Source organism: Xyrauchen texanus, chromosome 50, assembly GCF_025860055.1.
Source record: "Xyrauchen texanus isolate HMW12.3.18 chromosome 50, RBS_HiC_50CHRs, whole genome shotgun sequence".
Taxonomy (NCBI): domain Eukaryota; kingdom Metazoa; phylum Chordata; class Actinopteri; order Cypriniformes; family Catostomidae; genus Xyrauchen; species Xyrauchen texanus.
In genome coordinates, this window is record NC_068325.1 from 10,328,439 (window position 1) to 10,342,189 (window position 13,751).

A 13,751-nucleotide genomic window follows, 5' to 3' on the forward strand; every position below is an offset into this window, starting at 1 on the left:
CCAATTCTGTATTGTTCCTTTAGAAAAAGCTTATGTGTTCCAAACCAACAAAGTACATGACGTTTGTGACACTGTTAAATGAGAAAAATGAGTACAACAACTTTGAAAATGTGTCATACAAGTGCAATAGTCCATATGATAAAATCCCAGAGGGTACTTGGATGTGTGAAGATAAAGAGTGGCATGGAGATTTTGTCTGCACAAGTGAGTCCCCTTTAAATCTTACAATCACATTTGCTTACACAATGGACACAAATTGGTTGAACCCATGATGATTCAACCCCAACATTTTAGAGAATGTCATGATGTTTTCTTACCATTTAAAAACATTATATAGACAGTACATATACTTTAAGTGTTCTTTGTGCCACAACATTCTTCTAGCTGCTTTTCATGATCTTCAGCAGTTCACTTGAAATGTTGAGAGGTCTGTATCACCTCATATATATGTGTGTGCATTGTGCATGAATGAGAGGGACTATGGATCAGTGTTGGGTGTAACGCATTACACATTTAAAATTAAGTAATCTGATCACAGTTACAGAAAGGAATAAAATTATGTTTCTTGAATTACATATTTATTGCTAAAGAAAATAATATTAATTAAGTAGAATGCATTTTAAAATGCATTACGGTCCTATGTTAGTATTTTACCATGAGCTTTACAAACCACCATGGTATAGAGGACACATATGGAGAAGACGGCAGATGAGTGTTAGAGAGCTGTGTTACTATGGACGCAGCGGAGTGTAGTTGTTATTAAAATTGAAAATGAAAGTAAAATCAATGTCAGCGAGCTCTGTGTCAGCTTCCAGTCCTGGCTGGAGGAGAGAGACACGCAAATCTGCGCTCTACCCCATCCTCGTGCGCCTCCTGACACAGCCAGAGGGATATATCGCTCACTAGGTGGAAACATTTGCGGAACGGCATCTTGCAAAATGGCTCTTTAATGTTCATTATGCACTGTACACAATTAAACACAGACACAATGCAATAGTGCGCAAGTGATAAAGGATAATCAATTCATCCGAGCACAAGCAGAGAGGAAGAAATAATCCACTTGCTGTGTAAACACACACATGCTGCACATGTACACACAAACAGACATACTGTACATGCATACATACACATGCATGATGCAACACACAAGCAAACCTGTATATTCACACCAATAAGAAACAATAAGCATTCAAATATTCAAAGCTGTATGCAAATGTTTTCAGTTCATTAGTATAATTTTTCTGTCTTTCACACCAACACAAACACATAAACAAGCATACTGTACACATACATACCACACACAGCTAAGAAGGTTGTAGATAACAAATACACACACACACACACCCCTGAAGATACTACTAAAGCATATTTGAGATAAAGTTTGCATATTTAGAAATACATTGGATCTCTTTAGCCAAGTTGCTGTCTTTGTCATATTGTTGTAATATATACAGTATATACTGTATATATTTTTTGTTGTTGTTGTTGTCAGATATTAAAGTACTAAAAGAGCTATTACTTTGACAGCTTTGCTTTTATTATGATACGTGGAGAATAATATTAATACAAAATTAGAGGTTATGTAAAAACATTTAATTGGTATATATATATATATATGATGCTCATCAATGAGATTTAAAATGATAAACAATGTTCTGCCAAAAAATTTGATGATTTCAAAGTGAGCAAATATTTTCTGTGGAAATTGTGAAACTGCTCAAAATGGATGTAAATATGTCTGTTACGTTCATTTGTTTAGGTAAGATCTGTCCACCGCCACCTCATCTTGAACATGGAGACTTTAATGTATATAGAAAGAATGGTGACGTAATTACAGAGGTGTATTATACTTGCAAAAGAGACTATGTGCTAGACAAACAACAGGAATATTATACGTGTCAGAATGGGAGATGGGAGACCCCTCCAAAGTGTCTGGGTGAGTCGTCTGTTTCTAAATTATTCTCTTGATCTCACTCTCATCAAGAACTATTTTACAATTTGTGTCTAATCAGATTGACTTTAACTGTCATAGAGCCCTGTGAAATTACACCTGACATTACTGAGAAGTACAATGTTCAACCCCCCCAATATAAGGTCTTTGTTAAACATGGTGACACTCGTAAGACTTAATTGCAAGTCTGGATGGAATGTTGGAGGTTTGGGGAGATCTGAATATCTGGACGTGTCGTGTTCTAATGGAGAGATCAAATCTGACAAAACTTGTAAGTACATCTGAATGTGTATTTTTACACCCACATTAGTCAAGGTGTTTATATTCATGAAGATCTGTATGTTTAACTGAAAAGGATTAAAGTGCCAGAAGCAGAGATTAAAATACTACAATATCATTAAATATGGGTTAGGATGAATGACCAACACTTTCCATGTTTTAAACATTTTATTTTTTATTTTGTGCACTTATAATGTCATAAGTTCATTGACACAGCAAATGTTCTTTTGATCCTTTTCTTCAGGCAAGACAAAAAATATATTTTGATTGAAAAGAAACTGGAGTGGAAACACTGAGGTAATGAAAGAATGATCTTCACAATGAATTTTAGAGAGTTCTTTTAGAGGCATTAAATTAATGATTGATGATGTTACATGTGATGATACTGTTGACCAAATTTAATTTAAATGAATATCTGTGTGATTTCAGGAGATTTATTTTTAGCACTAAAATTTGATGAGATGAAGTCCTAGTTATTGATAAACACAAACACTGAACCAATACAAGTGTGTGTTCATGTTTTGGCATGTAAACTTAAGTAAAAATGTTGTTACATTTCTATCTGTAATTATGTATTCTGTCCTGTATTAAGATCTGAAGATCCCTCTGATGTATCCAGAGCATGAAGATGGACACACACACACACACACACACACACACACACACACACACACACACACACACACACACACATGCTTGCTAATGCTTCTATTAACATGCTAATGGGCTAACTGCAGTTTAGTATCCTTTTACATTATTTTGTTGTTTTATTTACACATACACTGAAAACAAAATGTGAACCTAAAAATGTGCTTCATGTTGTAACATCTAAATAAACTGGTTTGAATCAAGTCAATCATATTATTTAACGTCACTTATATATGAAAGTGGTGTAGTAGTGACTGAAGAGGAGGGCATTTATTGAGGACCCCCCCTAAAAAAATGACATGTGCACACCTGGTCTCAAAATGTCATATATTCACACTTATATAAAATAATATTTTTCACTGCATAAATAAATAATAATAATAGCAATATATGGTCCGTTGTGAACATAATCTCATTTGTACGGTGGCCCAGTAGTGCACAACACAACGAAATTCAAAAAGCAAACATAAGTTCACAACACAACGGAAACAAGCCACAACACAACGCAAAAAAGCCGCAACACAACGGAAACAAGCCACAACACAACGGAATAGCCACAACACAACGGAAATGATCCCGACCACTAGGGGGCAGCGTCGGCACTAAAAAGCCGATATTTCCTCAGGAGTTGAATCGGGACCTTTCTTTTACTGTCTATGATCGGGACACAACAAGAGATTATCTGTGTAAGTGATGGGATATTAATCTGTGTAATTTATTTTTTAAATTAACAAAATATTTTAACTGAATCGTTTCATGAAACGAGCAGAATATAGATAAACCATCACACACTCACACACACACACACACACACACACACACACACACACACACACACACACACAGCGTCAAACTCGGAGGAGAGGAGAGGAAAAACACATGTGAAAACAAAGCAAAAGCAGGAAAATGAGTCGGAAGCACAGCAGCATTTGGAACCACTTTAATGATGTGGACAATGTTAAAGCACAGTGTAGAATTTGCCAAAAAAAATATCGCATAAAGCCGGTTCTCACGCACAACCTACACCGGCATATGCGAACTGTGCACCTAACTGTGAAGCTAAGCAGAGCTTCGAGAAACAGCTTTTTCTTTAATATGGGTTCTATTATGTTCAGATTGTATTTGTTTTGAATGTTGTTTCTATACATTAAAAGTTCTAATGCAAATGCTTAATAGTATTATTTTTTCATAACAAATCAATGCATTTTTAAAGAAATTGTGAGACATTGCGAGTATGATTTCATTTAATAATTGAATTAGAATTGTTTTCACACCTATCATAGAGAAAACATTTTTTTTAAAGAGCCGTTTGTGAGCCAAAAGAGCGGCTCTTTTCAGTGAGCTGAGTCAAGCGAGCCGACTCACGAAAAAGAGCGGATTGCCCATCACTAATCCAGACCGCCAGCGATAACGCATGGGAGATTGAGAGCAATTTACCGTTTCGGAGACCACCTGTCCCCTAGTGGTCGGGAGCATTTCCGTTGTGTCGTGGCTATTCCGTTGTGTTGTGGCTTGTTTCCGTTGTGTTGCGGCTTTTTGCATTGTGTTGTGGCTTGTTTCCGTTGTGTTGTGAACTTATGTTTGCTTTTTGAATTTCGTTGTGTTGTGCACTACAGGGCCACCGTACATTTGAACCTAAAAATGCATGTCAGGGTAAGTTTCTAGCTGGCATCATTAACAGTTCATTATTAAAACATGTTATTCTATTTAAATTAATAGGTTTGATTAACTGTTCTTTTAATTAACAGTAGAATCAACACTTTATACAACCCCTATTCCAAAAAAGATTGGACAGTATGAAAAATGCTAAAAAAATCAAAAAGGAGTGATTTGAAAATGATATTCACCCTTCATATTTAAAGCACCACAGTTAAACATTATATGATGTTTTACATTGTGAATTTCGTTGTTTCTTTTTGTTGTTGTTACATACAGGCAATTTAAGACTAATAACAATTTGACAAGTTAAAATAACAAGGCGATGTGAAACAGGAGATGTTAAACAGGTGAGGCAATCGTGTCATAGTATATAAAGAGCCTCCAAAAACAGCCTAGACCTTCAAGAGCATGGATCAATCGAGACTTTTCAATTTGCCAACAGATACTTCAGCAAATAATCCGTAACTTTGAGAACAATGTTCCCCAAAGACAAATTGGAAGGATTTGGGGCATTTCACCCTCTAAATTGCAAAATACAGTTAAAAGATTCAAGAAATCTGGTCAAATCTCAGTGCGTAAAGGGCAAGAAGAAAACCACTTCTGAATGCGCATGATCTCTGATTCCTCAGACATCACTGTCTTAAAAAACATCATTCGTCTGTAATTATTATCAAGAACATGGTCTTGGGATTACTTAAGTAAACCTTTGTTAGACAACACCATTCACCACTGAATCCACAGATACAAGTTAATAATAATAATATATTTATTTTGTATAGTGCCTTTAAAAATGGCTTTCTCAAAGCGCTTTACAGACAAGCATAACAGCAGAGGAATAACACAATGTAAATACAAAAATAAGCACATAAAATTAAGATCATGTAAAAGCAATCCTAAAATAAAATGTTTTAAGAAGAGATTTAAAAGTCACTAATGTTTTTGCTTCCCTGATGTCGGCCAGAAGAAAATTCCAGAGCTTAGGAGTATAGACAGAAAATGCTCGATCACCCCACATATGAAGCCGTGTCCTCGGAACAACCAAAAGAAAACTCTGAGTGGAGCGCAGATTTCGACGTGGTGTGTAAGGTATTAATAAATCAGTCAAATACTCCGGTGCCAAATTGTGCAGAGATTTATAGGCCAGCATAAGGATTTTAAAATCAATACGGTACCTAACAGGCAGCCAGTGCAGGGACTCCAAGACCGGGGTTATATGGTCCCTAGCCCTGACCCCAGACAGCACTCTAGCAGCTGAATTTTGAAGATATTGCAATTTATCCAATGATGATTTAGATACCCCAGCTAGAAGACCATTGCAGTAGTCAATACGCGAAAAGACAAAAGAATTTATCAATTTCTCAGCTACTGAGAAGGACAACATAGGGCGTAGCGGGCTATATTTCTAAGGTGATAAAATGATGTCTTAACTGTATTCTGGACAAAAGGCTCAAATGACAGTGTGGCGTCAAATATGACACCCAGATTTTTTAATTTGGTCTTAAACTCCAGTGTAACGCCATCAACAGATAGAGTAGAAGACCCAACCTTCCGCAGTTGATGAGGAGATCCAAGGAGCATAACTTCTGTTTTTGAGCCATTTAGAGACAGAAAATTATTGGACATCCAAATCTTTATCTCAGCAATACAGTTTGAAAGATGCCCAACGTTCACTTGCTGACCCGGTCGAGTATGTATATAAATCTGTGTATCGTCAGCATAACAGTGATAGTTAAGGTTGAGAGATTGTAGTAATTGACCAAGTGGATAGATGTACATATTAAAGAGTAAAGGACCCAAGACTGATCCTTGTGGAACACCCGTATGAACAGAACCAACTTTGGACCTATAACCACCCAAAGAAACAAATTGACTGCGATCAGTGAAATAGGACTTGAACCAGTCAAGAACAGTCTCTGACAAACCAAATACATGTTCGAGACGATTGAGTAATAGGGCATGATCAATAGTGTCGAAGGCTGAACTGAGATCCAAGAAAATGAGATTGGACGTGGAGCCGGAATCGGAGTCAATTAGTAAGTCATTAGCGACTTTCACCAATGCAGTCTCAGTGCTGTGTAATTTCCGAAATCCTGATTGATGAGGCTCAAATAGTTTATTTTCAATTAAATGTTTGTTTAATTGTGATGCAACCACACCCTCCAAGATTTTTGAAAGAAATGAGAGATTTGAGATTGGGCGATAATTAGACAGATTTTTCACATCAGAATTTTGCTTTATAAGTTAAGACTGTGTAAAGCAGAAGCCCAACATCAACACTGTTCAGAAACACTTCCGACTTCTCCTGGCTCAGTCTCATCTTAGGGTGCTTTCACACTGGCAGTTTAGTTCGAAACAGAGCACAGTTCGCATGACAAATTGGTAATGTGAAAGCTGTCATGCGGACCAGGGTGCACACCGCGGTACTGAACCCGAGACTACCTGTAGGAGGTGGTCTGAGTTCGGTTGCAATGGAACTGTAGCTCGATTCGCGTGAATGTGAAAGCAACTCCGACTCGGGTGCACAATCGTTCAGGAAGAAAAGTAACCTGCACTTGCATTTTAGCTGATGATGACATCATTAGTTTTGACAACACACGAGGATCCAAACATTCCTCAAAATACCAAAAAAGTATTGACACCACAATGACACACAAGTACAATCAACACTATAAATACTGCCTGTCTTTCTCTTTATACACCTTATAAATACTATATGTAAATACTATTATAGGTTATAAATATAGGGTATAATAGGAGATGGCAGTGGCGATAACTTCACCTTGGACACGTGCGTGAGTGTGTTTTTATTTCAAGAGGTAGTTATTGAAATCAAGCAACGTGTGCTTAAAATGTCATTATTTGTAGAAAAATTGGTTTTGTCAGGTTTATAAATAATTAAATAATAAATAATTTTCAGACTATTCATATGTTAGTTTTATACTGTTAAGCTTTATTTTTTGTATAAAAGGGCTGTCAAACAAAAACATTTATTATACTATTCATTGCTATAACTGCATGTTTGTCCTACATTACCAAAAATTATTTAGGTGGTTGGAGAAAAGAAAATAATGATATTTTACTTTGTGTGGTTCAACAGTAACGATTAAACTGGGCCTGAGAGACAAACTATAATTTTGGTCTGACAAAATCTTGTCTGAAAGTTTAAAGTAGTTTTAAATGCTTGAAGTTCTCTGGGGCCCTTGCTAGTCATAATCCACCCCTGATCATATCAGAATAATATGGGCTCTTTAAGAATGTATGGGGTCTTTTCGCCCATACAATGCAAGTCAATGGCATCAAAAAACACGATACATGAACAGGCTCCAACTACACAAGAGAGCACAGTTAAAGAAAAAAATGCATCGATTCTCTTCAAAAGGCCTTTATTAACACCGTGGAGCCGTATGGAGTACTTTTTTGATGGATAGATGTGTTTTTTTGGGCTTCAAATTCTGGGGTCCCATTCACTCCCAGTATAAAGCTTGGAAGAGCCAGGATATTTTTTTTATATAACTCTGATTGTGTTTGGCAGAAAGAAGGAAGTCATATACACCTAGGATGGCTTAAGGGTGAGTCAATTATGGGATAATTTTTATTTTTGGTTGAACTAACCCTTTAACATTGACAGCGAACAATATATTGGCAAAGAATTAAGGGAAACACAAGGAATAAGCAGAGTGCAATCAGAGTGAAGAAGGTGGAAATGGGTGAGTAATTCACTGCCATGATCAGAGTCTCCCCACGATCGATCAGCGTTCACATGGAAACATGTGCCATCTCCACCTGTGGGACACGAGTCAGAGTAAAACAAACAACAGTATGAGCTGGCACTAATGCCAGAACCATGGCACTGTGGTAAACAAAAATGAACACTACAGACCGTTTGGTCTTGCCTCGTACTTGTATGTGTGATGGATGACATAAGAAAAACACATGTGGTCAGTTCTAAATACAGGTCTAAATGCTGTCTAAAATGTTTTGTAATCAGATAACAAAAACCACATATGGATGTGGTCAAAAATGCATATGACCACATCGCTTTTGAGGTGTGAACACTAATCCCTCCTGTATGCACTTGAGTTGGCATGGACTGATGGGGATGTGTCCGGCTATTGGGTTATGTTGTAACAAAAGGTCACCGTGTGTTCAATGAACTGCATATTTGTTCCTCTGCAATAAATGTGAATGTTTATTTTGCATTTTTATATCAAGGTATGTGCCTATACAGAAATACAAAATAAAACTATACACTGAAGTAAAATGTCTGACAACCAGCATAGTTTTCCCTATAGGCTGTTATTAATTAATACTCCATTTAAAAAAAAAAAAAAAAAGTCTCTTACAATCATTTACAAATGAAGTCAAAGACCTGAAGTTTAACATTTTAGTGTTTACCAAACGCCAACTGTAAGATCCAGTAAACTGCATTCTGCTTTTCTGGTTAAAAACATTTATTTAGTGTGAGATAATGAGGTTCATTTAGGACAACATGTACGTTTAGTATGTTTTTTGTGGAAGTTTAGCATAATGAAATGTTTTAAGTAACCTCACTTACAAACTATTTCTGTGTGTTTATCAGCTCAATTCTAAAAGACACATTTTGCAATGGCAGTACAGAAAGCTTGAAAATATTATGAAATTCCCTCCTTATGTCTCTAGTTTTTTTGCAACAATGCTGCATTGATCAGATTAATTAAAAAAAAATATATAAAAATATATATTTTTATATTTAGAGCTTCAATTTTTTTAAGTAGCACATGGGGGGCCACATTTTCCTCCTTTTGAGATATAATGTTCAACATTCTTTGATTCTTAAATCTTTTAAGCCCAAAAATAGTTGTGTTCTCATTCTAATGCATGATGCACAATTTTCTGAAGATTGTGACAGGTGGAATGTTCTGCCTGAAGTATTGCTCTACAAATGTTGATACTTTTCTATTAGAAAAAACATGATAAAGGCTAAGCATAATAACACATTATTTGATCATCTCTACTTTCCTGGTAATTTATTATACAAATTAACACACTCTCTACATCAGAGAACATCCTTGCAGCTCGTCACAACCGCCTGGCCGTGGGTGTGACTGTGGTGCGGTCAGGCGCGTGAAGGCGGGTGGCCCGTGATAACGGCGGTTGTAAACACCGGCTGTGTGACCCAATGAGTGAGGAAACCGCTCTTTTTTTTGAGGATGTGAGTACCGCAGCCCATTCGGGGTGCAGCAAAGATAAAACAAAAGGGAACACAAGATTTATCTCCTGGCCCTCCACCAGGGGATGGAATGGTCTGGATACCAGCTCCAGAGTTCCGGCGGACATATCCCTCCCTGGGTCGTCCATCTCAGGGGTGCTTAGGAGCCTTCCGGGTTCTCGTGCCAGGCCGTGAGGCGGGGGGCGTCCGCTTCCAGCAGGGGGCTCTATGCTGAGGCCAAGGAGGGCTGCATTGGGCTCTATGCTCAGGCTGTGGCGGAGCCGCCTGGGTCTTTGCCACCACAGGGGGACGCCCTCGGCGAGCAAACGGGGTACAGGATCTTGAGCTGCCCCAGGGCAAGATATGCTGTATTGCCTCTGTCTGCTTCTGCACTGCAAATTTTCTCGGCGTCGATCATCTCGACCAGATTCAGCCACAGGTGGGGCTACTGGACTACCAAAGTGGACATCGCCTGCCCCAGTGCTCGCACCGTGACCTTCATCACCCAGAGGGTTAGGTTGGTCACATTGCATCACACTGGGATCAGGACTACCCACGTGCAGCTCTTTCAGTGCCTTAGCATGGTGGACTTGCAGGAGGGCCATGGCATGCAGAGTGGAGGCGGCCTGTCCAGCAGCACTTTAGGCTTTGGTCGCCAGAGACAAAGTAGTCCTACAGGCCCTGGAGCGGAGTGCCGGACAATCCCGCCTGGTGGCGGCATTTTGCGGGCACAGGTGCACCGCAACTGCCTTATCCACCTGAGGGATCTTCATGTACCCATGGGCCGCCCTGGAATATTATCCTGCTCGCACGCCCAGAAAGAGATGTTAGACTGGCCATGAGATGAGCTGATCTCATCTTGGAACTCAACAGGGGCAAACGATCATGCTGGAGAATGGGAGGTCCATGGAGATTTACCCGGCGAGACCGCGCACATTGGCGTCCCCAAATTGCCTCCAGCATCGGCCATCGTACACGTAGGTAGAAGGCGCAGCACTGGGGGCTGCCACCGCAACATAGCCATGGCCATGCTCTCACAATGAGAACATGAACCATCCATGAAAGCTGTCTTACTCTGATCACAGTCCAGACACATGTAGTAGCACCCATGACCATCAGAAGCGGAGAGATAACGACCACATCCAGGAATTAAACAGAGACAGAAAGGCATCATTAAAAAGACACGTCTTTAAAAAGATATTCATGTCAATGTGTTTTCTCTAATATAGAAAATGTACTCTTTTCTCAGGAATATATACTCTCTTAGCGCTGTTGAAGTGCCCAGGGGCATACTCTGCACCAATCGTGCAGACAGAGAGGAAGCCACTGGAATGCAACATATATCCAACAGCATACACTTCATCTTAAAGGTGAATGGACCGGCAGTGAGATTCAGCTCGCTGACACGCAACTGCAGAAAAAATCTGAATGAGTGGTTGCGAGCCAGCTCCTTTTATACTCGCATGTCCAGGGGAGTGGCATGCAAATTCGACTCACCATTTCTCATTGGCCTGTTCTCAAAGATCAGAGGTGTTTGGGGCTCCCAAGTGTGACTCCAAGTGTCACTACATCAACATAATGTCGAGTGAGTGACAGAATGGGAACAAAAGACAAGTAACTAGAAACAGAATCAGAAGAGTCAGAAAAATATGCAAAATTTCATATTTTGTATTAGTATAATATATGTAAAAAAAAAAAAGAGTCTGGATCAGCACTGCAATGGTGATCTATTCAATCAGCCAATCTTGCTGTAGCCGTTGACTCCACCCTAGAGTAAATGCAGACAGAACAGAACAGCGAAGAGCAACTAGATGCCAATCAACTGCACTGTTAGGACTTTATAGCAGCTGAAGTCCGGAAAATTGAAAAGATTCATTTAATATTAATCTAAAGCTCTAGGAAAAGAGAGAGATATTTACCTGAGAAGTGAATCTTGATGTTAAACCGAGATAAAGCAGAGTGATGAAGTAGAGTCATTTATTTCTCCGTTTATCTGGATTAAACCTGGAAGAAAAGAACAAGTTTAGTTGATTATCAAGGAAATCTGTAAATTTAATCTTTTATTCTAAATATAAATGAGAATCAGAAACGTAAACTTGTTTATTAAGTGAACTTAGTGAGGGTGATACCCTGACTTAGACCCCCTCCCCTTGCCACTGAAAAGTCTTACCGATCATTGGGTCATCACCGCTTGTCTCTATACCGCTCAGTCCTGTTAGCCAATCCTTAATAATTTGGTATCAGTAAACAGATATTTTCTTTTGTTTCAGGGAGTACCATCTACAACTGGTTGAAATTGAACTCATTTACAGATCATTAATTTCAGATTGAATTTCTGCTTCTTTAGCAAATATCACAAAATACCCTATATCACGGTGGGGACTAAAATCACAACAAAACAAAATAAAGGTTAGCCTCTGTTAAACTTCTAGGAAGCTTAATTTAAAACATCACCTTTATTAAATAATAGTCTCTAGATTGTTTTTGAACCTACATTAAGTGTGTTCATAAAATAAAATGTTTAATGTGAACATTAACTGAAGCTCCTGACCCATGTATGCTTGATTTAATGCATTGCATTGCTGCTTCACGATTGGCTGATTAGATAATCGCATGTATAAGTAGGTGTACAGGTGTTCCTAATAAAGTGCTTATCGAGTGTATCCACCTTTTTCACTGGCTGCGAAATTTCCCATTATGCTTAGAGCTTTCTTCCACTGTGGATGTTAAAGACTTCTGCTTCGCAGCTTATTCACATTACAAAGCACTGAAAATATCAATAACAACAGTCAATCACTGTGGAACAGTCTGTGTTTACTTAACATAAATGCCTTTCTCACAAAAAGCTGCGTATGGACATACGGTTTTGACGACAATCCCACGAATGGATAAGTACACAATCTAATCACACACATTTACATGGTAAAGTTACTCCACTTGGCTCTAGAACTTTAATCTGTTCTTTTGTTGAGCAAGAATAAGTCTTAGAAAAACAGGAAATTTCTGGGAAAAGAGGACATCCCTTATGAAAATCGAGAGCTCATGGCAAATTTGCCACTAATCATTTTCACATGCAAATGAACTTTGCGGAAATCTTTGTCCATTGTTGCCAAAGGTTTGCTGGAGGTTCACCACCACTGGCGAAGAGCTACAAAATTCTGGCAAACCTTTGCGAAATATATCGAGTGGCAAATTTGCTGCTAGTTTATGTTTTTTTTGTAAGGGATGTGAACATTATAGGATCCATTTAAAGATCTTCAGATTTGAGGGACATTGCATTATTTTCTGCATTAACAAGTGCCGCCTTCTCACGCAGAATGCTGAAAAAACACTGACATACACTCAAATACACTCTCAGTGAAACTTGAAAATGATTAAAATTGAAAAAAATGAGGAGCTTGGTTTAAATATTTTCCCACTTTGTTGTCTGCCAAAATGATGGACAGCATTTGGAATTATCCATCAATGTTCTGTCAAGTGACAGATAATTAGATTAATGCGACCTCTGCTTATTACATCTGGTCAGTGGTGGACGAAGTACACATACCATGTACTTGAGTTAAAGTAAAGATACTCAAGGTAAAATATTACTCAAGTAAAAGTAGAAGTGCTGCCTTTAAACATTCACTTGAGTAAAAGTACAAAATTATTTGCCTTCAAATTTACTTAAGTATCCAAGTACTATGATTTTTTATGGCCATAATGTCCTATTATAATTTGTCACAAGACTCTTGCTTAACTCAGTCTATATGAAGACTAATGTCACTCTTGGCACACCAATCTATTAATAAAATGACATGAATTAGTCAAATGTATATCTATACATATATATATATATATATATATATATTTGAATTGAATAAATTTTTTGTGTTTAATTTTGGAGGGAAGGGGACTGTTCCCATAAGGTATAATACATTTACAGTATTTACTGTATATATTTTTCTCAGTGTCTATGGTCATAATTATTAACATCCTAATGTTATTATACATTCACATAAACCTGCACAACGCCATTAAAAAAAA

At 38.0% G+C, this 13,751-nt stretch overlaps 2 protein-coding genes across 2 annotated transcripts in view; both read left to right on the top strand.

The window, feature by feature from the left end:
* cfh (complement factor H) overlaps nucleotides 1-13,751 on the top strand; it is a 148,230-nt gene that overhangs the window by 9,651 nt on the left and 124,828 nt on the right. The gene's annotated exons all lie outside the window — the stretch shown is intronic.
* Nucleotides 15-2,227, top strand: LOC127641309 (complement factor H-related protein 1-like). The gene is made up of 3 exons (XM_052124237.1): nucleotides 15-204; nucleotides 1,760-1,936; nucleotides 2,033-2,227. Exons 1-3 carry the CDS (start codon nucleotides 33-35, stop codon nucleotides 2,128-2,130), a joined length of 447 nt encoding a protein of 148 aa, XP_051980197.1. The 5' UTR covers nucleotides 15-32; the 3' UTR covers nucleotides 2,131-2,227.

What these genes read in the sequence shown, in the direction of transcription:
- LOC127641309 (XM_052124237.1), top strand. Translation starts at nt 33, where the DNA reads ATGTGTTCCAAACCAACAAAGTACATGACGTTTGTGACACTGTTAAAT. An exon ending in TGGAGATTTTGTCTGCACAA is followed by an intron (nt 205 to 1,759) that starts GTGAGTCCCCTT and finishes TCATTTGTTTAG; the next exon opens with GTAAGATCTGTCCACCGCCA. An exon ending in GACCCCTCCAAAGTGTCTGG is followed by an intron (nt 1,937 to 2,032) that starts GTGAGTCGTCTG and finishes TAACTGTCATAG; the next exon opens with AGCCCTGTGAAATTACACCT.